The sequence below is a fragment of the Stegostoma tigrinum genome, chromosome 12, assembly GCF_030684315.1.
Source record: "Stegostoma tigrinum isolate sSteTig4 chromosome 12, sSteTig4.hap1, whole genome shotgun sequence".
Taxonomy (NCBI): Eukaryota; Metazoa; Chordata; class Chondrichthyes; order Orectolobiformes; family Stegostomatidae; genus Stegostoma; species Stegostoma tigrinum.
Window position 1 is genome coordinate 67,187,349 of NC_081365.1, and position 26,644 is coordinate 67,213,992.

At 41.1% G+C, this 26,644-nt stretch overlaps 1 protein-coding gene across 4 annotated transcripts in view; it reads left to right on the top strand.

Moving 5' to 3' along the window:
- Positions 1-26,644, top strand: part of reps2 (RALBP1 associated Eps domain containing 2) — a 182,717-nt gene that overhangs the window by 31,955 nt on the left and 124,118 nt on the right. For all 4 annotated transcript variants that reach the window (XM_059650393.1, XM_059650394.1, XM_048540758.2 and 1 more), the window contains exon 2: positions 10,535-10,658. In XM_059650393.1, coding sequence (XP_059506376.1) covers positions 10,535-10,658 — 124 coding nt within the window. The remainder of the gene's footprint in view (positions 1-10,534; positions 10,659-26,644) is intronic.

Genomic DNA, 26,644 nt, shown 5'->3' on the forward strand with positions numbered 1-26,644 from the left:
CTTTTTGACTGCATGTTCAAACCCAGCAGTCCATATGTACAGACGCAGCACATGATCTCTCTCCATGCTGGTTGTACATTCCAAAGAACGTAGAATGTTTCCAAATATCTCCTCAGCCACCAAATGATAGCGGAGGTAATTGGCTGTGACAGCTTTTTGTAGAAAAAATGTCAAAGTAGGAAAGAGTCAGTTGACGCTTCCAAAGGGCCATCTTCACTATGGAACTCTCCATTTCTATCCCAAGGAGATGTTATGTGGCTACACAGTGTTGCACATTAATTTTGGTCATCTTTGGATTACAGTTAGCATTCTTTTCTCTCTTTTTGTTGTTTTTGTAAGCATTCTTTTCTTTGTTTTTTTTTGTAAAATCTGCAGAGGTCCTGTAATGTTGCACACTGAGGTGGAGGAGTTGATTCCTGTAATGTGACCCTGCATTGTGTGGACAGCAGTGACCTTCTCCATTCCAGCAAGACTGGGAGTTCTCTTTTCAACTGCTCTCTAGAACAGGATAAGCTGAATATTTGGGCAGACAGGGAATCTTTCCACCTTTTTTAGTGAATGTGGCAGTGAAGACAAATCTGGAAGGCCTGACCTCTGACCCAACCTCTGCCATTTTTATAAGCTGGGGAAAGAGGGTAGGTTGTATTGTGCATATCTATGGTGGTTCAGCGATTTAGCATTGCAACCTCATAGTAGCAGGGACCCAGCTTCAAAACCCACTTGGGTGACTGTCTGTGTGGAGTTTGGTCAGTCTCCTCATGTCTGCGTGGGTCTCCTCTGGGTGCTCATTTTTCCTCCCATGGTCCAAAGATGTGCAGGCTAGGTGGACTGGCTATGCTAAAGTGTCCAGGGATGTGTAGGCTACGTGCGTTAGCCATGGGGAAATGCAGGGTTACAGGTATAGGGTAGCCAAGAGGGTTTGGGTGGGGTGCTCTCTGGGGATTCAGTGTAGATTTGATGGAGCAAATGGCCTGTTTCTGCACTGTGTGGATTCTATGATCAATTGTCCGCAGAGACAACTGCCCACGTTAAAGTTCTGCTACCTCAGTTTGACTAGCTTTTGCTCTCAGGATGTTTAAAACACTACTTGTACATCTAGCCTGGTGGGTAAAGGCCTAAAATTATCAGAATTCTTTTTGAAGTGATAAGGTACCCTTTTGAACGTCATGCAGTGACACCCTTTGGGAGAGTTTGGTACTCCTTGGGATTGTGGAAAAGTAGAAATGAATGTGCACCAACTCATTGCAGCTGTCAAGTCATTGAAAACTCCTAACCTTTCAAATGTTGAAGAAACGTCCCTTGCAGCAGTGAGAATCTTCAAAGAAGAATTCAACCCTGCAACAGCAATGGCGGGAGAAGGCAATTTACCAGGAACATCCTAAGACTTGCTAAAGCTAGCTATCGATGAAAAGCTAGAGTTTTGCCAGTGCATACTCAGTGGAGTACAGTTTTGGAGGCCAGGTGAGTATGGGCCCAGGACTGAGAGGTGATCAACCAGAATAGGAGCAATAATTGAGGCAGCTCATGATTGCACTAATGGCTCTGATAAGAGTTTCAAGGCCTTTATCAGCAAAAGTGGAAAAGTTCATTTCATGTTATGGACCAGACTAGACTGCCTCAAAATTTATTAAGAATGTAGTCTAGACCCTAACTTTTTCTTATTTTATAGGTAAAGGTAAGGTGCTGTGTTCCGGATGCAATTTGATTGGTCAAAATACTTGACATTAAAACATATTCATCCACTATAATTAAAATACAAAAGAAAGAACTAGAATAACTTAGACTGTGTTGGAAAAACTTAATAGAACAGTAACTAATACTAACTGACTTTTAACAGAGCAACACCTCATGAACACAAAAGGCAAATTCAGAAAAAAATTGTCTCACTTGTAATCCAGGAGCAAAGAATATCAAAAGACCATTCAGAGAGAGCGATCTCCATCTTTTGGATGTAGCAAAGAGGGAAGTGGCAGCTTTCCACAAACCCAGCAGCTTCTGCTATTGAAAGCTAAAACTTAACCCTGGTTCTGTGGGAGCTCAACCACACCCATTCAGGCTGCTTTAATAGTTTCAACTTTTCTGAAAAAGAGACCCAAGACCTCACCAAGCTGTTTACTCAGTGGCCCTGTTAAACTACACTGTGTCTCTACTTTAAAACCTTCTTCCAAAAACAAATAGGACGAAACAGCCTTTTAAAGCCATAGCATTGTCACACTTGTATCAGAGATAATGGGAACTGCAGATGCTGGAGAATCCAAGATAACAATGTGTGAAGCTGGATGAACACAGCAGGCCAAGCAGCATCTCAGGAGCACAAAAGCTGACGTTTCGGGCCTAGACCCTTCATCAGAGTCCTGAGATGCTGCTTGGCCTGCTGTGTTCATCCAGCCTCACATTTTATTATCTTGCATTGTCACACTTGTCAATTTTAATTAAATTGAATGACTCACAATGTCATTAACATCTGGTGGAGTTACTGAGAAATCTCTGATCTATCTTGATCATAGTTTCCTGTTTAGTTTGTATTGTGTATATTAGATTGCATTATATTACATATATTTACCACAGATTAATTCTGGCTATTTGTTAGAGTCCTATACAGATCTAACTTTGTAGTATTTTTCTAACTTGTACATAAAGACTTGCCTCACCTTGTGGAATGTTGTCACTGCCTCAGTAAATACTTTGGAACATCCCTTCTGGTTTAAAACTAAACAATACTGATCCTTAGCCATCATAGCATAACTTGGTCTTGTCCAGGGTTATAACGTAAAGTTGGTGGCCTGGCTTGCAATCATCACAAATGCAAGGTGCCGGCATATCCAAATGAGTACAGGGGCTGAATTGGCTTGGAAAGAATGAGTGACCAGGAAGGGTGGCATGGTATATCGGGGTGACAACTGGAGAATTTTGCTTTTTGAAAGAACTTTGACAAAGTGTACCGGTGAAGTGAAACTGGCTTTTTGCCCAAACATCCTTCAAACCTAAGAGTCACCAAATTATTCCCCCCAAGGCTTCCATTCCGAGCTGCCTCAGAGCAAAAATCAGAGCATCCGTTTTGCCACGTTCAGTTTGTGAATCTGGCAGTAACCTCAACTGGGCTGTCAATTTGGGAGTTAACAATTCAGCCCAATGTCTGTTTTGTCTTTTCCTCCTTTTTAAAAAAAATTTCTTCCCTTCTTTTCCTTTTTTTTTCTCCTCTACTTGCCAATCCTCTCCTACCTATGATCAAATAATTAAATTATCAATCCTATTCTCTTAGCTAGACATGAGAACCTTGTGTATTGTTAACAAGGGTGTGCTGCTGATGGATTTCTTGTGAATGAACACTTGGGGGGAAAATGCCATGCTTTCTATGGAGAACATGAAAGTATTGTTTTGAAGGAAATTCTTTAAAGCATTCTAAGGTTTCGTTTAAAACTGAGCATACTGTTTGAATATACATGTTTCAAAAAGAAAAGAGTAAATTTAAAATTAGATGTACCCTCATGGCAGATTTAATATATTGTCGGTATATAATATGGCTTAACAGTGGTCAGTATAAAAGAGCTACTTTCTCATTTAGTTTAAAATGTGTCAAGAGACCTGCTATTTTCAAAACTTTGCACTGATATATTAGGCAAAGGCAGTTATAAATGAAGATCAGTGTTTTAAGTTTCTGGAAATGCATGGTATGTGCACACTTCTTTTAAACTAGGTTTGAGTTTGAGTTTCTATTTTGTGACACAATGCTGTGCTGTCGTTTTAAGTTTTGACCCAATGTACGTAAAGAGGATACTAATTTAGAAATTGTCCCAGTTTTTTGTTCTAAGCACATTTATTATAAAGATCATTAGCCTGTCGGTCCATTCTTCCATTTACTAACTTTGGTTGCTGAAACTTTGCATAATTTATTAGCTGCTAATTATAAGCAAAACCCAGGTGCAAAAGGAAATAAAATTCAGCAAATTTTGGTGTTCAACATAGTTGAATGAATGATGGCAGGAAATAAACAAGCCATTTTGTATGGTATTTATCTGCAACATTGCTGCATTTATCAATGCAGCTTATTAAATATGAACATGGTAGTGAAATGGAATGTGAAACTAGAACGTTTGGTAATAAAGATGACAACTAATTTCTCCTTCCAAAAGAGGATTCAGTTATAAAGGTTTCAGTGAACACCAGTCTTCTCCTAGAAATAAATGTAGGATTACTGTGCTAAAGACATGTGCTGCCTTCATTTTCTGGACTTGGTCTCTCTCCTAGCCCCAGCTTGAAACCTTGATCTTTGAATAGGGTTAATTCTGTTTTAATCTGAGATGATTGATATTACTGAGGCTGAAACAGCTTCAGAAATTCATCTTTCTCTCTCTGTAGACTTCACCCTCTCTGCCCCTCCAGTCACTGCCATCCAACATTGTCCCTGCACTCCTGGCAATGTGTTCCTTTTCACATTAGCCCAGATACTCATGCCTGAGTAATGTTGCGTTAGGTTGTGATAGCTGTAGTAAATGCCTATTGAATTCTTCAATGCTGCAATATCCATGTCCAATTTCTTGTGTTATGGGAGACCAGTAGTTGTGCAACATCCTGTAATATACCTTGTTGGAGGCACACTCACACCAGGGTAGCAGTGGCAGTCATTTAGAAAGTCTCCAATATCTTTGATAGATATTTGGAAAACTAATTGAAGACCAATCAGACCATAGCTTTGGACAACAGAATATTCGGACAAAGGGAGAATTTCTTACCCATGAGCGATGCTAATTTCTGAGAGAGCAGACAACTGAACAGGTTTTTAAATATAGCACTGCCCACCAAGGAAGCAATGGCAATTTATTTTGGATTAGAATATGCTCTTTCAAGACAGAATAAATGTTCAAAGATTTCCAGTATTAAAAAGTCTTAAGTGCATTTTTGAGCTGCACCACAAAGGCAGTGGAATACAATGCAGAAGGTGGAGGTTAAGATGTTCTGTTCCTGATACAGAAAGTAATGGTTTCTCAGAGTTATATCTCATCCAATAGCAAATACCTGGATAATAGCAAAGGCTTCCAGAACAAGCAGTGACTATGTGAAGATGTTTAGACACCAGGTTATCAAGAAAGTGCAGCAAAGACTAACAGAAAACAAATATAAAACCACCAGATCAGGTCCACTATTCAAACTTTCAAAGGCATTACATTGAAGTTTAAAATGTTAGTCTGGTAAAATTTTGTTTTTACCTATTTTATATAATTATCAAATTGACAATGCATACCTATATGCAACCATGTACATCTGTCAGGGATAAGTTTTTCTGGGGGGAGAAAGAGGATGTTGAGTTATGGCTTATGGGTTGGTATTCATTTAAGGGACATGTTTATTATATTTTTAATTGAATCCCAGCATATAACCTGAGGGTAAAAAGCAAAAGAACTATGCATGCTGTAAATCAGAGTTAACATTTTGGGTCTGGTGACCCGAAAGGTTAACTTTTTTTTCTGCCAGACCTGCTGAGATTTTCCAGCACTTTGTTTTTGTTCCTGTTTTTATAACCTGAGGGTCTCTTGCTACTTATCACTTGAGGCATGACACTTTACTGGAAGCATGCTCCTGCATTGTAAACTAACAGCTTAATATTAGTCCACAGACCCATGTGCCTGGGGAATTTAATGCTTGTGCGTAATAGTTTCCTGTGACAAATATCTGTTGGATTCTTCAAGACCACAATATCCATGTCCAGTATTTTTTTTTGCATCGCAGCTGGTTTAATATGTGTTGCCACATCAGGTCAAACATCCCAGTTGGTGTGCAAGTCTCTGTCCAATCATTGCATTACCAGGGGACAAAATGTACAGTTTTACCATGTGGCTACAGATAAATAAGTCTGATTAATTGTTGAAAATTGCTGGAGATAGAAGCTATGCATGTGCTTACCCTTTTTATTTGGATTTCAAACACCTGATTGAAAAATACTGGGAATGAAGAATGAAGAAGAAATTGTAGATTTATTTCACAGACTTGACAGATGTGTGTGATTTTTAAGTGTGAATGGGTAGGTGAGATTCAGTCAAACAGTTAACACATATTAAAGAAGTTTTTCTAATAGGACAAAGCTTATGTAAGGATTGCTAAAGGCCTAACATTTTTTAGGGCTAACCTCATTTTACCTCGCTGGAAACTGTCATGCATTTCATTGTGCAGGAAACATCAGCCGTAGAAAATGTTTATGGTGAGCTATAGGTGTCAGGTTTAGAAACCTAACATAGGACATGAAACATAGACGTTATCCTTCTGTTTAGCAATAAAGCTAATGGGGCTTGGGCCAAATTGTGGGCTAAGTATTTGTTTAGTGGAAAGAAATTATTACTCTTGTGGGGATAGGAGAATGAAAGGAGACATAGAACAAATGATAGACTGCTTAAATTGACCATATGAGTTGTATACTGAAGGGTGCTGTAAAGAGGCGGAGAGGTGTACTTGTCTGGGTGGAATTACTTTTAGATGAACTGTGTGAAGGGCGTGGAAAGAAAATAAATATCTCTGTGTTGATACTTTTTGTTTGGCCTGAGAATTGGATCTTGCCTAAAGCAAGGGCCTTCCTTCAGTGAGATTGTCTGTGAGTAACTCAGACATTCAGTAATTTCAAAAGCTGCTTGAAAAATCTTCGATTCTTGAATGTCAGGCTAATAAAGAAGACAAGTAATGAAATTTGAGCTTAGTGCTGTGATTTAATAATAAAAAATGATTTAAAATCTTCCATCCGCTGTCTGATTTTAAACTAAGGCTTATCAGGGTATTCAGATATGATCGTGAATTGCCAGTAAATATTAGCTCTAGTTATAATTAGATTACATTTTTCCCTGAGTGGAGGTCCACAGTTATTTGTAGCTGCACCTCTTGATCTAATGCACTTTTTTTATTGTTAATGAGTTGAAGGTGAACAAGCTGCACAAGTTATAAATGTGAAGTAGTCAATAATAGCTGTAATAGCATCCAGTTTAGCTGTTCAGTAAAGGATTATAGTTCTTTCCTGATGAAGGGAAATTGATCAAAGGCATTACACTGGGACAAGTTAAAACAGGGTGTGCAAAACCGGGCCCAGTGATCTCTGCACATTTGCAGTGAAAAACATGACTATTGCCTGAAAAATCAAATGAGAATTTAGCATTCCGACACACTCAATACTTTAAAGTACCTTTTTTCACTTTGACAGAACATTCTGAAAGTCATGTGTCTCCAATCTGGAAAATTTATTTCCTGGGAGAGAATGTACAGTAGTCTCTGATTTCCAAATTTGTTATGTCAGTCATTTCTTGGATTACAACTATTTCTGTCCATTTCTAGACTAGCTTTGGAAGTGTTAGTTAGAGTTCTGATTCTATGGGTTACAAGAATCTTCCCTCTTATACTGGGAACAGCTCTGATTCAGAGTTTATCTGAATCAGCTGTAATGGTGAGATGGACATACTGGATTTTGGCTGCATAGATGTTTGCAGATCACGAGATAAACCTTTTTTTCCCAAGAACTAGGAGAAGAGAGAGATTAAGAAATTTAAGTTGTTGCAGCACTAAGTAATTTCATCCTTTGCTGAAGCAGAGGTTGTAGCTGAGCAATTTCTTTAAATATTGGCCAAACGCAAGATGCTGAAGGTGTATTCAACCCTTTGTAATAGTGCATTGATGTTACATTTACCTGTTTCAGATAATTGACAGCAGTGTGACTTATAGCAAGATAATGCTATGTTGATATCACCTAGCTAAAACTACATTTCTTCTGGGCAATAGGAGATTTTGATGCATCAATTCCTGCACAAAGCTGTCTGAGAGCATGACCAAGAGTATTTTTATTTACTATTTCAGTCCTCCAGTTGTACCCTCCTGAGTGTTGCAACCTTATCTGACATCACATTGTAATTCTACTCTTTTTTTTGTAAATCTATATTAATTCAGAGGCTGATTAGAGTAATACGATACCCTCAAAACTGCAATACACCATTCACCAAACTCAAATCTTTTTCAATGCATCCTGAAAGTCACAGAAATAAATGATGCATTGAAATTAAGCTAAATTGAAATGTGCAGAAGTTATTTTTAAATTTCAAATTGGTTTTTGAAATAAAGTCTGCTACAAAAGTCTTGAATATGACAGTGAGGCAGCTAGGTGATAGGTACTAGTTAATCCTTGTGACGTGGTTGTGCAAAGGAAATCTTGCATTTATGTAGCACCCATTACAACCTCAAACTGTTTTGTAGGTAGTGGGGTATTTTGAAGTTTAGTGGTAGCTATAATCAAGGAAAAGTTGCAACTAGCTTACACATGGAAAACTCTCTCAAACAGTAATGTGATTATGACCTGGTAATCTGTGTATATTTTTAAATATTGATTTGAAAGTTAATTTTGGTTAGGACACCACTGATAATTGCTCTACTCCTCTTTGAAATCATGCCATGGGAACTGCTACATCCATCTGAGGCCAGAACGACTTCTGTTTGACGTCTAATCTGAAAGACTGTACCTGGGAGAGCAGCACTCCCTCAGTACTGCACTGGAATGTCTGCTTTGATTTCTTTTGCACTCAAATCCAGGAATGGAACTTGAATCAGAGATAATGGGAACTGCAGATGCTGGAGATTCCAAGATAATAAAATGTGAGGCTGGATGAACACAGCAGGCCAAGCAGCATCTCAGGAGCATAAAAGCTGACGTTTCGGGCCTAGACCCTTCATCAGAGAGGGGGGTGGGGGGAGGGAACTGGAATAAATAGGGAGAGAGGGGGAGGCGGACCGAAGATGGAGAGTAAAGAAGATAGGTGGAGAGAGTGTAGGTGGGGAGGTAGGGAGGGGATAGGTCAGTCCAGGGAAGACGGACAGGTCAAGGAGGTGGGATGAGGTTAGTAGGTAGCTGGGGGTGCGGCTTGGGGTGGGAGGAAGGGATGGGTGAGAGGAAGAACCGGTTAGGGAGGCAGAGACAGGTTGGACTGGTTTTGGGATGCAGTGGGTGGGGGGGAAGAGCTGGGCTGGTTGTGTGGTGCAGTGGGGGGAGGGGATGAACTGGGCTGGTTTAGGGATGCAGTGGGGGAAGGGGAGATTTTGAAACTGGTGAAGTCCACATTGATACCATATGGCTGCAGGGTTCCCAGGCGGAATATGAGTTGCTGTTCCTGCAACCTTCGGGTGGCATCATTGTGGCAGTGCAGGAGGCCCATGATGGACATGTCATCAAGAGAATGGGAGGGGGAGTGGAAATGGTTTGCGACTGGGAGGTGCAGTTGTTTGTTGCGAACTGAGCGGAGGTGTTCTGCAAAGCGGTCCCCAAGCCTCCGCTTGGTTTCCCCAATGTAGAGAAAGCCGCACCGGGTACAGTGGATGCAGTATATCACATTGGCAGATGTGCAGGTGAACCTCTGCTTAATGTGGAATGTCATCTTGGGGCCTGGGATGGGGGTGAGGGAGGAGGTGTGGGGACAAGTGTAGCATTTCCTGCGGTTGCAGGGGAAGGTGCCGGGTGTGGTGGGGTTGGAGGGCAGTGTGGAGCGAACAAGGGAGTCACGGAGAGAGTGGTCTCTCCGGAAAGCAGACAGGGGTGGGGATGGAAAAATGTCTTGGGTGGTGGGGTCGGATTGTAAATGGCGGAAGTGTCGGAGGATAATGCGTTGTATCCGGAGGTTGGTAGGGTGGTGTGTGAGAACGAGGGGGATCCTTTTGGGGCGGTTGTGGCGGGGGCGGGGTGTGAGGGATGTGTCGCGGGAAATGCGGGAGACGCGGTCAAGGGCGTTCTCAATCACCGTGGGGGGGAAGTTGCGGTCCTTAAAGAACTTGGACATCTCAACTTTCTAACTCCAGACATCCATCAATAGCAACTTCTTCATGAGGGGCATCCAAATGGTGAACAATTGTTTGGCTGTGGGACTGATTTCTCTGTTTCTATCATTACATATGTTTGGGACAACTGTGACTGTCTGTCTGGTGTTTTGCATTTTCAAACCCTCTATGAAATGAGGAGTGTCTGAGAGATCTATAGTGTAATTGAAGTTGGGTCCCTTTACTCTCTCTGGTCAACATTATAAATTTGTAGCTGAATGGCAATGAAAGTCCCAATTTGTATCCACTTAAATGGGCAGGTCTAAGACTCTTGCCCGATGCCTATATTCATGTGGCCGTTTCTCTAGTCAAAACTCTGTCGGTCGAGAATGATTTGAGTTGTCTTGCAAAAAATACTAGAAAACATCATCACGCAAAAGGTAGATTGTGAATTGTTGAATGAGACTGTTAGTGGATTTTTTATGTTTTCAATGTCTTGTCCTACTTTAAAAAGAAAAAGGGAGGATAACTTTAAATAAGAGACATTTTGGAAAAAAAGAAAAGGAAATCTAAATCAATTTGAATGTTTGCCTTCCATGTCTGTTTTCTAATCTAATCTGTGCCTTCTGATCTGCACATAATATATTTCCCTTGTGTGGCACTTCATAGTTTGGCAAATTTCATTGTCAGTTGAATAATTTTGTGCAATTTTTGTGGAGTGTTCTTTCACAAGGTATTAACAATGATATTGTTTTTCTCTTCTTAGATCATGAACCTTTGTGGTGCAACGCAACTGGGTTATTTTGGCCGTGGTCAGTTTTACATTGCCCTAAAACTAATAGCTGCAGCCCAATCCAACCTTCCAGTACAGCTAGAAAGCATTAACTGTGGTAAGTAGTTGCACTTCCTTAAGTATTTTGCTCTGTAAATATTGAGATTTTTGATGTAAGCTTTGCTGGTTAGACTTGTAACCTAATGATTGGTCTGAACTGAATGTTTTATGGTTTGCAAATAAGTCAGCCGTTCAAAGATATATGATGTAAAATTGGCCAATGAGTACCTTGCCATTCTCCATGAGCCTGCATTGTAATATTTATACTTTTACTAGTTTGAAAATGTAATGCTGAAAAGTGTACAGATAAGTGACTTTTTTTTTAAAAGCTGCTGGGGAAAATCTCAGCAGCGTACATTTTTGAATTGATGAAACTTATGCACAAGTAAAAGTATTTAAACTGGACAACAGGTGTCTAAAGGCTAAATTAAACCCATACTATGTTTCCTGGAGCTAATTAATTAAAAATCCTATTTGAATTTTGAAAGCTTAGATTATTTGTAAAATTTGTGTTTTCATTTTTTTTCTCATTTGTGCTTTTCACTATCTTCTGCAAAGGGAGGGTCGGTGTTTGTTTCTGAAATTATTGTTGTAAAGATATATCTGAGAGTTGCTGACTCTCAACCACTTCAGTTTCACACTTGAATATCAGCAGGAGCTGCAAAAAATACACAGCAATGTGAATTGTAAATTAGATCACATGGTGTGATGGTAGCTAGTGCCTAGCGCTGAATGTGTAAAAGCTCTGTGTGAAATTGGCTCTTGTTAGATTAGATTACCAACAGTGTGGAAACAGGCCCTTCGGCCCAACTAGCCCACACTGCCCCTTGAAGCATCCCACCCAGACCCATCCCCCTATAACCCACACACCCCTGAACACTACGGGCAATTTAGCATGGCCAATCCATCTAGTCTGCACACCTTTGGACTGTGGCAGGAAACCGGAGCACCCAGAGGAAACCCACACAGACACTGGGAGAATGTGCAAACTCCGTACAGACGATTCACCCGAGGCTGGAATTGAACCTGGGCCCCCTGGTGCTGTGAGGCTGCAGTGCTAACCACTGAGCCAAGCAAGAAAGCCAGTCATTCAAAAGTACTTTACAATAGAAAATAAGGAGCTGCATGGAAATATCTTCCAATATTTCTTCCTCTTTTTTATCTTTAGAGGAACAATTCCTTCAATTTGCCCGTCACTCCATGTCTTTGAAGCTTGGGTACCAGCAACACAATGTTACACGGATAGTAACCTACTCTGTAAAATGCTCCTTCAGTTTGTCCTTTAGTCAGAGATAAAACGTTTAGAAGAAAAGCTTGTGCCCTTTCTATGCCTGTTATTTACTATCCAAAAACATCATACCTAATGTGCAATGTGGTCCCAATTTAGGACAACCTTTTTAAAAATGATTGCAGCAGAATGATTGGAGGGTCAAGACCCCATCAGAATTTGTTATGGTTCTCCTGTGGCACAGTGTTAGTGCACCCACCATGGCCTAAAAGGCCCAGGTTCAACTTCCCCTGCCTCCAGAGGTGTGTCATTACATGCTGGAACTAGGTTGATTCAACAAGTATCCATCTTAGTCGACTGCTACATAGTTCATTAAATATAAATATGTACTATGTAAAGATTGAAGTGCTTTATCTATATCAACTGACTTCATGTGGTGAAATCTCAGTTTACTGGTGACTGTGTGTGTGTGTGTGTGTGTGTGTGTGTGTGTGTTTGTTTTGTGTTTTTTTTTGGAGTTAAGAGTGGGGTTACTGCGTAGTAAAGTTGTACCCCAGGCATGGTGACCACATGTCATTAGGTTTGGAGAGACTAAGTTATCTTTTTTGAAGGCTCCTGCTTTATTGATCACAGCACATTAAAAGGTTAAAACTCCAGTTCACTGACAGCTGTTTAATATGGGCATTCACTTGCACTGCCAATATTGCCTCCGTGTTCTTTAAAGGACCATGTAATTCTGTGATACGTGGCCTACTTGTGTAATTTGAACAGTTACAAAGCTGTTAAACTGGATTCTGAAGAAACGTCACCAGGCCCGCAGCTTTGATTCAGCTTCCTGTCCATAGATGCTGTCAGATCTGCTGAGGTTCTCGTGTGAAGACAGGATTCACAGTGGTACTGCTTATAGAATAAGATAGCAGCCCATGGTTATTTTGAAATGCACAACCATGTTTAACTCCAGTTCCCCACAGGGATTTCACTGCATGTCTATAACAACTGTTTGTCGGATGAGGATAGAGTGAAATTGTGGATGAGCGGAATAGGTGGCCCCCAGAAAGAATATAGATTATTCTTGTTGGGAGTTGTTCAGATCTTAGAAAGCAGATCATATCAAGAGGATCTGTGAAGAAATATTGTAATTTACTCATGGTGTAAAATCAACATTTTGGAGAGAAGAAATAAGTATTTATTTTAGAAATGGAAACACGGGTCCTGTATCTTTTGAAATTTTGGGTGGTGTTGGCACTGAATTGTGGGATACATATACATCAGATCATTAAAATATAGAATTCAGTGGATGGAGGGAAGGACGGGTTGTCTTGCTGATCCTGATCTCTCTCTAATCCAGAGCAAGATCCTAATGATGATGCTGTAGTCACAGTAACTCAGACTGAATGAGATTTAACTTTTATTCTTGGATGCTTAAGAGTATCAATTTCCGTTTTAAAGCACTTTCATTGCAGTTAAATGTATCTTTGTACAACTATAATGTAACGTTTAGGAGGCTTGGCAAGGTAGATGCTGAGAGGATATTTCTGCTGTGGGAGAATCCAGGAGAGAGGAGAATCTAAGAGTAAGGTGTTGCGCATTAAGGCAGAGATGAAGAGGAATGTCTTCTGAGCGTAGTAAGTGTAAGGAATTCTTCATTGCAAATGGTGTAGAGACTGGGTCATTAAATGTATTTTAAAATTGAGATATTCAGATTCCTAATCAGTAAGGGCTTTGAGGTTTAAGGGGTACAAGGCAGGAGAGTGGAGTTAAGCAATATCAGAGGAGCCGTAATCTCATTGAGTCTGCCATACTGTTCAGTGACCCAGATGGCCCACTTCAGCTCCTGCATCTGGTGGAGTAATTAATTTCTTCCATAAACAATGCCAATTAACTTGAATATGAATTATAGATTAGATTTTAGTTTTCACATTGCAATATGGCAACCACCTACACTAGTAGTTCATATCTTATGCACTATGGATAAATCAACCCATTTTTGGCATGATTCACTGAAGCTTCAGAGTTCCACCTCTAGGCAAGCATTTACACTAATTTGATATTCTGAGTTTAATAACTGAAATTGTTTTACATAATCTTCAAGATAAAATTGATACAAATTTACGGCACAGAGGCCCTTTTGGTTCGCTGGTGTTGTGCAAACACATTTTCACTCGAACTGTCCAAATGAATCCCACTGAGAACACTGATTTTCATCCCAGTGTTGTGTTCTGTCTCGCAGTCAGTATGTCAGCATACCGTTTTAAGAGATAGACTTATGATACCATTATTGCATCTGAGCATCTGACCTACTGGTAAGAAGGTCTCCTGTTTGAGCATCGCTCTACTCAACTTGAAACATGACACTGGAAATACTACTCTGTTGTAAAATAATAGCTTCATGTTGGCCCTGACATTTAGTGCCTGAGGAATGTAATGTTTGTTCACGATACTTAACTAAATTAATCAAAACCACACCTAATTTCTTATGTTGCAGGGAGAGACATAAATGTTGTCATATCAAGTAAAACACTCTGTTGGAGGCAAATTTCCACCAGCCAGCAAACTGCTTTCTGGAGTTCTGAGGCAGATCCACTGGACCACCCGAAATCTTAACTCTTCTTCCCATAGGAGTTGCCAGTTGTGCTGAGGTTTCCCAGCAATTTCTGTTTTTGTTTGTGAGCAAATTCCTTTCCAATGTCCAAGTGGTCAGATGTTGTATCGACGATAATTTCCAAGGCCACCACAGACTGAGATGATCCAGTGTGATTTAACTTGTTTCAATATGAATAATTATTCAACTTCAGTTTCATTAGTGTAATTCTGAATGAATTCTCTGGATTCTGAGCATGGTATTCAATACTGGCGTCTGAAAGGCTTGACAACAGAATTTGCCGAATAACACCTGCATTGTAATATCAATGAGTATTTACACTTCTACAACCAGGGAAATCAGAGTTTCAGAAGGACAACCTAAACACCGAATTAAGTGTTACTTGTCAAAGTAATAATACAGTAAGTGGCAAAATCCTCTGTGAGCCACGTAATGACAAAACCTATACCTTGAGTTCAGAGAACAAACCTGTAATTATGCACAGTAAAATTATAATCCTTGAACTTCCCTATTTTTGTTTAGCTCATTACCGTGGCAACTTTTTAAAAAAAATCTCTTTTTGGTTGCAAACCATTTGCAGAATTATAAAGGACTGTGTGACCCCACGTTTTAGCAAAAAATGTGTCTGTTCTACCGAAATCTTTTGCAAACACTGCAAGGCAATACAGGAGTCAGGCTGATAAGCGTTGGAACATCTGTAGCCTCCTTTCAGCTCCACGTTATTCATGCATAAAAGTAATTTTCTCAATCTTGTTAAGCCATGAAAGGAATATGAGATTTCTGTAATATATCAAAAGCATCAAGCTATTAACCATTCTTCCAGAATAGCATTGCTTGTCAGTACCTTGTACATTGTCAATTATAAAGAAGTAGGGTTCATTTTTAGTTGCATTATTCAGGAATGGTGTATTATTACTTTGACTTGTTTGCCTACAACAATCCATGTACAGATAATTATGCTAGAAATGGTGCAATTATTGACAGACTCCACTGTCCCCTCTTTATTGGAAACTGAAAGTAATAGTTCAAGTTCACAGAGCAAGGGAATTTATAAAGAGAGCAACTCATTGGATAATAGCTAGCTACCAGGGATTTTTTTTCCTAATTCCCCACTCTGAAGGGATAGAGAAAGAGCGAGAGATTGATATTTCCTTGTCACAAGCTAAGTATTTCTACTTTATCGTTACCACTCAAAGCTGTAGCCACCTTTTGGGAAGTTGTTACTCTACTGAGCCCTTCTGATCCCACAACAATTAATGCTGATTCCTCTGGAATTCTTTCACACTACTTGGAAAGGGCAATGCTGTGTGATGTATGTACAATGTATCCCAATAACTTGTTTTTAAAACTGCAAACACCTTGCATATCTTCCCTGTCTAAAGTAGCATTTATAGTCCAATTTTTTTTTTGCCCAATCTACAAAATAAGAGCTCATGGTGTCGGGTGTTACTTATTAGAATGTGGGCAGGGGGTCTCTAAGATTGGCTTGAAAATAGGAAACAAATAGTTGAGTGCAGAACTTGCACATTGCTGAAAAAAGATACATTTGGTCTGTTTTTCGCCTTGCACTAATTCGGCCATTTTGCAAGAATACAAATTCAGGAAGAAAACCAGTTTTTAATACTGCATGAGATGAGAATGCCGATTATTTAGTAAGTGAACTCTGGTAGATTATTAGCATTGCCGGGGAATGCACTCACTTATCCTAATTGACGGTTAACAGCCAGGCATTTTTAAAACTTGAAACCAGGCAAGTAGCTTCTGATTAGTCAGGTCATTATGTCAAAAAATGAACCAGCAAATGGCTTTATCTATATTGTTGAGTTGAACCAGGCATAATGCATGTACATGATCGTTCTGTTGGCCTATAGGAAACAAGTGAACTTGTCGACTTTGGCAGCAAGAACAGAAAAGCGGCATATTATTTAAACTGAGAAATTCCAGAATTCTGGGTGTCCTGACACCTGAATCACAAAACGTTCATAAGCAGTTACAGCAAGTGATTCGGAATGTTAATGGATTGTTGTCACTTATGACCAGAGGAATGGAATATGTAAATTGGGATACTTTGCAACAGTTGTCCAGGGTGTAATACTGTGAACAGTTTGGGCATCTTATCTAAAGGAAGATATGCTGGCATTGGAGACTGCCCAGAGAACATTCCTGAGACTGATACCAGGTATGGAGGGCCTAACAGGCATGCTGTTAATGGTTAAGCAATCACCCTAAAAGTTATCCCCTCAATTTCTGTTTCAAATATAGAATTGGTCTTTTAAATGATTACTTATTATCTCCAGCACTCTACTGACTCCGGGAGATAACATCATGGTTCTTTGTGTGTAAAGACATAGCCCTCCCTTCAGTATTCATGAGGAGCATGATTGAATTGACAAGCTATTATTATGTAGGCTTTTTCTCAGCATATTACCACATCAGGGAATGGTGACAACACCCAAACGACAACCAATTTAGACTTGAAAATTAACAGGATGTGAGCTAGCCAGGATTAAGTGGAGGGTGGGGGGGAAGAATTTTGCTTTGTGCGATTAAAATTTTATGCCATTTAATGCAAGGTGGCTGACCTCCCTCGGTTTTTTTTGCCAACGGGGAGAAAGCAATTGTGATTCCTTAAGTTTTTTTTGTTTATATCTTTAATGTTGATGACTGTCAAGCTGTTTAAACTAAAAGATGCCATACTTTAGCTTTTCACAGTTTTCAGTTAAATCTCGCTGCCCTTGTATGTAAAAGTCATTGCTGGAAATGCACCTTGGTGCTTGTGTCTAACATAAGTCAGAATTGTTCACATAATTCAAGTGAAAGTGATAGATATGCCAGCAATTATCAGGTTCCAGGAACAAATTTAGATGCTACAAAATATGAAGTCCTCCTCAATCAGTTTTGAAAATGAACATGCTAATTCCATCCAATGACTTTTCTGCTTATGAACTAATTTCACTTGATTTTATTTAATGAAATCATTTGTGTATTCTCAATAGTCTGTTTGAATTTGCAGATAATTAAAATCCCAGCCTGACTTTGATTAACTGCTCCTTCTGAAAATATGTCCTTTTTTTTGCTTAAACATTCACGGGATGAGGGTGTTGCTGGCTAGGCAGCATTTATTGCCCAGAAGGCAGCTCAGAGTTAACCACTTTGCTGTGGAGCTGGAGTTACATGTAGGCAAGACCAGGTAAGGAAGGCAGTTTCCTTCCCTAAAGGGCACAAGTGAATCAGATGAGTTTTTCTGACATTTGACAATGGATTCATGGTCATCACTAGATTGTTCATTCCAGATATTTATTGAATTCAAATTCCTCCATCTACCATGGCAGGATTTGAACCCAGGTCCCTAGAAAATCATAAGGGACTCTGGATTAACAGTCTAGTGATAGTACCACTAGGCCATTGCCTCCACATTCTTAATGTTCAAGTACTGATGTTGAAACACTTGTGAATTTATGAATCACATTTTTTTCCTTATTGCAACCCTGACTATTCAAATTTTATAGCCTTTAGATTCAAATATTTTGACTTGTTAGTTCTGGGTTTGAGAGTTTAGGCTTTACTTTTGCCAGGAATCAGATTTAATAGAAGTTGCTACACACTTTAAAGTGGAACAGTTCTTCTCTAACTGGGGGCTGTGACTGTTCAGAATCTGTAGGGACTTTCCATGCAGCCTGCATGGTCAGATCTCCAAGATGGCAGTGGAGCAGGATGCTTCAGCCAGAGTTTCTGTTTCTTTTGTTTCTCTCCTCTTCTTCTTCACACCTTTTTTGTGCTTTTTGTCTTCCCTTCGCGCTCTCTCTCTCTCTCTCTCTCTCTGTCTTCTTCCCTTGCCCTGACCTTTGGCCTCAGTGTTGACTTTGACTCCCGGCCTAGCATAATGGTCTCCATGTGGCACTCACAGGCTTGGGGTGGTGGTCTTTCTTGGCAGTTTTTTGACACAGCATGGACGGATAGCCTCGGGGTGATTCCAGAGCTGTGTCCCAGCCTCAATAGCTTCTCTGCAGTGTGGAGCCTCATTGCCAGTGTGGACTGGGTTGGAACGAGCGTTTATTTGAACTTATCATTCCTCTATTTTCTAACTTATTCCTACAATCTCTGTGGTGCTGAATGTTTTTATTTCTTTAATTTTTCTAATTTTTTTTCCCTCCCTTAAACTTCTACTGAAGATAGCTGGAACCTACATATCTTTTGCAACTAAGATGGCACCACAAGTAAACTCTTTCACTGTGGTTATTTGAATACGTGTGGCAATAAAGCTAATGCAATTAGATTTCTGTTCAATTCAGCGGCTCTAGGAGTGGGTTTGTTCACCCCCCCCCACCAAGGTATACCAGGTGGTGGATGCTTGGTGAGCTCAGCCTTGCTCATAAGGGGAATTTTTAAAAATACACACCAAGAACAGCTTAGTGTGCAATGAGTGGATGGTGCACTAATCTCATTGACCTCTGTGTAAGCGTCTGTTTCATAAATGTATCCTTAAGGCACTTGTTATTCATGATACTGAATTTATTGCATGCAATGCCTTGTACATATTATAACTATCATGGGAGTTCTGAGTCAATACATTATGAAGCTGGAGGAATGAAGCAGGTCAGGCAGCATCAGCGGAGCAGAAAAGTTGGAGTTTCGGGTTGGGACCTTCATCAGGAGTTCTGCTGCCTTTTTGCACTTGCGACAGTGACCTTTCTACATTTTGCTCCATCTTCACCCATTGTCATTTTCACCTGATAAACTAACCAATATTCTGACTGGTACAAAAATCCGACATTCTTGCCTGAACGTTGGTGATGCAGTCAGGACCAAATAGAGGCTGGGCTGGAAAGAAAATGGCTGCCATGCAGTTACTTTGAGGTTGTGCTTCTGCCCTGTTCCATTTGCATGAGGTTGGCAAGATTTCAGGACCCTTGGCGAGAACATGGGGCCCTGAAACCTGCCTACCCCTATTAAGAAGGCAAGTGACATGGGCTCGTTGGTGTTAAGTTTCTTTCTTTAATGCCCGCTCGACTTTAGCAGCTGTAAAGAGATGTGAACTGTGAATTGCAGGAGGAACCAATTCGAAAAGTGAGTGACTTGCTTCTTTGCTCATCAGAAACCTGTAGCTTGAGTTGTGTTTGTGTTCACGAAGGGGAGTTATGACAATGTTGTGATTGGAAGACGTGTTGGTAGCGTCACAGATCACTTGGGAAGTCTGTGTTGCTATGACAACATGCGCTTTATTTTCATGTTGTCATGTGGATCCGTGCATAGTGAATGGTCAAGACTCCAATGCTAGTTCCATTATGTGGCTGAGCAGGAATCTCTCCTATTCTCGCCACGTGCCATTGGTGAGTGTTGGAAGTATGTTGGAGGTTGAAACTCTGATTGTTGTGTTGCGTTATGAAACACGTTGCTTGACCATCGCGTCCTGGAGTGCAACTCCAACCTGGAGCCTCTAGGTTCGATGTGAAATGCCACCAACTGCAGAAGGCCTCCTGATTGTTTAAGGGATAGTTGCACTTTTCAGTGTGTGTGCTTCTGGCAGGATTTCAAGAAGGTTAACTTTGTAAAAGTAAGGAAGCCTTTAAATGAGTGAAGCTTACTGAATTGAAAAATGAGACTAAAATTCACCCTATTGAAAGCGTAGCCTAGTAAAGTAGCAATATGTAAGTCAGTGTGTTTATTATTTTTCCCATTATTTTTATATATTTCCTCTATCTGATAAGATAGCAGTGCTAAAATCTGTATGTTTTCTTGGAGAGTTTGATGGTTTATTGGTCGCAGTTAAACTGCTTCATCCTTTTCATAGAAATGCGTGACTTTTTTGGAGAAGATGGTAGCATAGAGAAAATATTACTGGGCTAGTCATTCAGCAGCTGAGGCAAATGGAAACACTGGTTTTAATCCCAGCACAGAAGCTGCTAGAATTTAAATGAATAAAACATGACTTTGAACAGTAATCACAGTAATAGAAGCTAGGAAATGATTGTCAGTTGTTGTAAGGGCCCATCTGGTTCATTGACATTTTTTTCAGGGAGGGAATCCGCTATTGGATTCCAGTTTCTCATCAATGTGGTTGACTTGAAACAGTTGTCTGAAATGACTTAAAAAAAACATTCTGTTCCAAGGTATTCCAGGATAGCTCAAATGCAATTTGGGATTAACGGCAAATTATGGCTTTGCCATTGATGCCAACATATCAAAAGATTTAAGATCAGTTTTGTTTAGGCAGTTATTTTGAAGAGTCTGTAACTTTACTCAGAAGGCTAAACTTCATGTGCAGGAACGCACAAAGACATCAGCGTAATCACACAAGATTCGCGCACACGCATACACGCACACACATGCAATCCCCAATCATTGCCTCCTACTGGCCAAGAAACTGTAGCCAGGATTGAAAGTGAGAAGGAGACGGGATGTGGGAAAAGGGTGGATGGGCCACCATAAGCCTTGCCTGCCACACGTAAAGATGTAGTGGTCAAGCCAAGGTGGGCTAGTGATTTGAAAAGCACCTGTAGAATATCTCCGAGATTGTAGGAACTGCAGATGCTGGAGTCTGATATAACAGTGTGCAGCTGGATGAACACAGCAGGCCAGGCAGCATCAGAGGAGCAGGAAAGCTGACGTTTCACATCTGGACCCTTCTTTTTCTGAAGAAGGGTCCAGACCCGCAACATTAGCTTTCCTGCTCCTCTGATGCTGCCTGGCCTGCTGTGTTGATCCAGCTGTACACCGTTATCAAAGAATATCTCCCCGTTCACCACCAGCCTCCAATCAGCACAACTGGTCTATAGGCAACCATACAGCCATTCCTGGGGAGTTTTGAGCAATTCGATGGCTTCCAGCTTTTATAACCTAAAGCCTGGGAGTTCTGTTTGTTCAGTGGATAGAGAATGAGGGGTTAAAGTCAGGAGTATATTTAGTGGTCAGATGGCTCATCTGCATATAGACAAGTTGCGATTTCAGCAGAAGCACCAGGTGAGTAAATTTGTAAATGTTTTGAATAGGGAAGCAGGCCTTTTAACCTGATTGCTCAGAACTCCGTCCATCTCCATTTCTGTCATTTTTGGAGCCCGGGCTCCTGGAGAGTCCTGCCTCCCAAGTATCCAAGATGGGAGCAGGAGTGGGACACCGGGTTCGGTCCTGCCTCCAAGATGAAACTCTGATCCTGTTGTGTTTGAAGAACTGTGCTCCAGTAATGTGACACAGAAATTCTATGCATTTTTTTTCTTCCATCAACATAAAGTATCACTTTGTTATCTCTTTGTAGAACAACTCTATAATGTAGCGTAAGTTACCAAAAATGTTTGTGATAATGTAGTGGGAAGCATTGTATAGACTTGGCAATCTACTCTGTTGTGTCTTTCACTTTCAGTTTGAACAAAAAAGCATCCTGTTGGTACTTACTAACCACAATACTGTGATCCATTGGTCTTTGTCTATGATTGATATAGATAAGCACCAACTTTCATTCGCATGAATGAGATATTAAAGCAAAATGCTTGCAGTTGGAAAAATAAAGCCAATGTACTTTCAAATTAGTATCAGAGATAATGGGAACTGCAGATGTTGGAGAATTCCAAGATTATAAAATGTGAGGCTGGATGAACACAGCAGGCCAAGCAGCATCTCAGGATGAAGGGTCTAGGCCCGAAACGTCAGCTTTTGTGCTCCTGAGATGCTGCTTGGCCTGCTGTGTTCATCCAGCCTCCCATTTTATTATCTTGGTACTTTCAAATTACATGCTTTCCTGAAGTGGAGAAACAAAATTCCCTCGGTTTTATATTACATTTAGGTCATTTATACTGTTTCGATATGACAAACGTAAGTTTTGAGGAGGAAGCCAGAGCAACTTTGTAGCAACAAAACAAAATGTTACCACCACATTATCAGACTTTAATGATCCTGTTTCGCTTTGTCGACTCTCTTCTCTCTTATCAACTGGTGTGGAAACCAGACTGGAATCTCATCCTTGTTCCATTTCTCATTTTGACTTTCTTAATTTGTGTTCCTGTACCCTGTCCATTTTCGTTGTAGATTGGACTACAGCTCGTGCAGAAAGCCTTCTGCCACATGGTGTTCACCTGGTAGGATGTGCACTTAGCAGCAGTCCTGAGGCACAGTTGTCTATTGTGGAGCACCTAGTATTCCCTCCAAAAGAGGGCGGGTGAGAGGTAGAATTAACAAGGTAAAAATCTTAAATTGCAGCCTTTTCATTAAAATGTGGAGAATCCCAACCTCAATAAGCAAAACTGCAAAGCCTTTTGGTGATTCTGTGAACAGTTTTAACACTCCTGCCATTACTTGGCTGATTCTTGGGAGCTGTGTTTTTATTTTCAGGGTGGGTAGTTCAAGCCAGGGAATGTTTTGTCTGACTCGCTTTGTTTTGAAAGCCCCCATTAGACCCAAAGTCCACTTCAGAAAGTCAGGTGAGCTAGAAACTGAAAGAATTGCAGATGCTGTAAATCTGGAACAAAAGCAGAAGTTGCTGGAAAAGCTCAGCAGGTCTGGCAGCATCTGTGAAGCAAAAAAAAGTTCATGTTTCGTGTTCAACGACCCTTCCACAGAATAGAGTTGGCCAGAACAGAGATAGAGTTGGCCTCATCGAGTCCAGAGATCAATTCTAGGCTATGACTGGGTGCACGCTTGAATGGGGAGTAGGGTGCAAGTCAGTAACAGTACAAACTGGTAAGATGGCTTGCCTCACTTGGGACGACTTTGCATTTTAGAAGCTGTAAAGCCCTCAAGCTGCCACCTCTAAAATGGCCCTTGGTCCCTCTGTCATGACATACCCAATCCCCACAATGGCCGTCGAACTCCCATGCTACCTCCATAGCTACATCCCCTGTATCCACATTAGGATGACCTCCGGAACCGTGTGGAGATTAAAAGGCAAAAAAAAATCTCTCACTCATACATACTTGATAGTGAAAATAGTGTCATTCTGAAAACCTCTTCAAACTTTTCAATCCGCTTGATTGCTTAACTTCTTCTTTAAAACATCTTTTCTAACTGTAAGTCAAAGAAAGCTGTCCTCCTTTTAATAGGATATTTAAATTGTTATTCAAACCATGAACTAATAGAGCCTATTGAGATGCTTTAGCTTTTGAAACTCAGCCAAACATTAATAAATACATAATAACAACTCATTGAAAATATCAATGTAGGATCCCATTGAACAACACTTATTTTTAATTTATACCTGTCAATCAGAACAATTGAGCTGACGGTCATAATTTAAGCCTTTTCTTTCTGTTTTCTCAAATTTAAAGAGCAAGGGATTTATTTTTAAATCTTCATATTGTGACATTTTAAGTAAACTTGTTCAGCCTTCAAGCATGTTATGTTTCTTCCATTGATCCCTGAATTCCTCCCATTGTCCAGCCTTTGGAACAGCCAAGATGGAGTCGGTTTGTGCTCTACTGAGCTCAAGTTTCTATACTGTGTGAATGGCAGCCTGTTGCTTTGCTCTTGCTGGCAAAAATTGGCTCTGTTGGAACTGACAGAAGGGGTGTGACTTCCACACCTGGGTCTTGCTTGCCATTTTTAAGGTTCATAGAGTTTTCTGCAAAATCTGACCCTCCGAGTATAGAATGTGCAGCCAGGAGTGGATATCAAATGCAACAGTTTTTTTGCCTGAAATAGCTGAGGTTTTCTTTGTCATGTCCCATAGTTCGGAAATGCAGAGTGGGAAGGCCATATGTTCATGGAGGTTGTGTTTATAGTGCTCTGCTTTCACACCGAGCCGTTTAATGTAACAATCAGCTCTTTTCAAAATGCCAAGCAAGTCTCTAAGAAAATGTCTTAATGTGGCAGGATGATGTTTCGTAGCAATAATTTCCCCAGATATGCTTGTGCAATCTAAAATTAACACCGCCTACATAGCACCATTCATTGCAGTATAAAAGTGATATGACTATTTTTAGCTTAACTATTTCCCTAGTGCTATCCGCTGGAGGGCAGGTGGAAATGACACTATCTTTTGCTTTGCTTCCTATTTAGCAGGAAGACAATGCAGGCAGGAATAAACTACAGGGCTCATTGTATCAACAATGTACTTCTTGACAAGACAAGAGCCAAACCTACATTTAAAAACAAGTAATTTTCATGTGGGGTTACCAACTCCCACAGCTACCTAAGAATACACCTCCTCCCACCCACCTTCCTGCAAAAATGCTGTCCCCTATTCCCAATTCCTTCGCCTCTGCTGCATCTGCTCCCAGGATGAGGTATTCCACTCCCGCACATGTCAGATGTCCTCCGTTTTTCAAGGACTGCAGCTTCCACCCCCCACCCCCCCCCACCCCCGACCCTGCCAGTGGTCGAGAACGCCCTTGACTGTGTCTCCCACATTTCCCACAGCTCATCCCTCACACCCTGTCCCCGCAGTAACAACAACCAAAACAGAATCCCCCTAGTCCTCACGTACCACCCCCACCAACCTCCGGATCCAACGCATCATCCTCTGACACTTCTGCCATCTGCAATCTGACCCCACCACCAAAGACATATATTTTTCCATCCCCACCCTTGCCTGCCTTCCGGAGAGACCACTCTCTCCATGACTCCCTTGTCCGCTCCACACTCCCCTCCAGCCCCAGCACCCCCGGCACCTTCCCCTGCAAATGCAGGAAGTGGTACACCTGCCCCCACACCACCTCCCTCACCCCCATCCCAGGCCCCAAGAAGACTTGCCACATCAAGCAGATGTTCACCTGCACATTATCATTGTAGATTTCACAAGCTTCAAAATCTCCCCTCCCCCACTGCATCCCAAAACCAGCCCAGCCCATCCCCGCCTCCCTAACTTGTTCTTCCTCTCACCTATCCCGTCCTGTCACCTCAAGCCACGTCCCCATTTCCTACCTACTAACCTCATCCTGTCCGTCCTCCCTGGACTGACCTACCCCCTCCCCACCTTCACTGACCTTTACTAGCTCCATCCCCGTCTCTTTTTAACTTGTCTGTCTCCTCTACATCTATCTTCTCCTCTATCCATCTTTGATCCACCTCTCCCTCTCTCCATATTTATTTCAGAACCCCCCCCCCCCCCCCCCCCACAATCCGGCCATTTCTCATGAAGGGCCTAGGCCCGAAACGTCAGCTTTCCTGCTCCTAAGCTTGGGTGGGTTTTGGGATGCGGTAGGGGGAGGGGAGATTTTGAAGCTTGTGAAATTCACAGTGATACCATTGGGCTGCAGGGTTCCCAAGCAGAATATGGATTTCTGTTCCTGCAACCTTCGGGCGGCATCGTTGTGGCACTGCAGGAGGCCCAGAATGGACATGCCATCTGAGGAATGGGAGGGGGAGTTGAAATGGTTCGTGACTGGGAGGTGCAGCTGTTTATTGCGAACCAAGCATCCAGCTCTACACCTTGTTATCTCTAATTTATATGGGTTTTTTTTTTCTTTCTACTCCCATCACAACACCTCTACTTCTTCAGGAGGCTAAGGAAATTCAGCATGGCCACAATGACGCTTACCAACTTTTATAGATGCTCCATCGAAAGCATCCTATCTGGTTGAGTCACAGCATGGTATGGCAACTTCTCTGCCCATGACAGTAAAATGCCACAGAGTTATTTTAACAAGCCAGTCCATCATGCAAGCCAACCTTCCATCCATTGACTCCATGTACATTTCCCGCATTCTCAGGAAGGCAGCTAACATAACCAAAGACCCTTCCCACACCACTTATAATCTCTTCTAACTCCTTCTGTCCGGCAGAAGGTACAAAAGCTTAAACACGTACCAACAGATTCAAGAACAGCTTCTTCCTCCCCACCCCTTGTTATTTCGACTTTAAAATTTGAGATGCACATTTATAATTTAAATGTTGATCTTGCTCTTTGAGCACATTCTGTGCAGCTGTAACGTTGTATTCTTTACTTTGTTCTGTTACGCGAATGCACTTTGTATGGTATGATCGGACTGTACGATACACAAAACCAAACTTTTCACTGTACCTAGGTACAAGTGACAATAACAAATCAAATTATTAGCCATGGTGTTGTGTATCGCAGCAGGTATGTAATATACGTTTTTAAGAGATATGGCCATAGTGTCATCGTGCTCCGTCTTATGGAGTCCAATCACAGCTCTCCCCTCGCTCTCAAGATTCAAATTCTCGATTTGTCAGAGAAACACTCTGTCCATCTTGGGTTGAGGCGCATGTGAAGATTTGCCTTAATCCAGATAAATGGAAGCCGGTCTGTTAAACTTGTAGCTTTTTG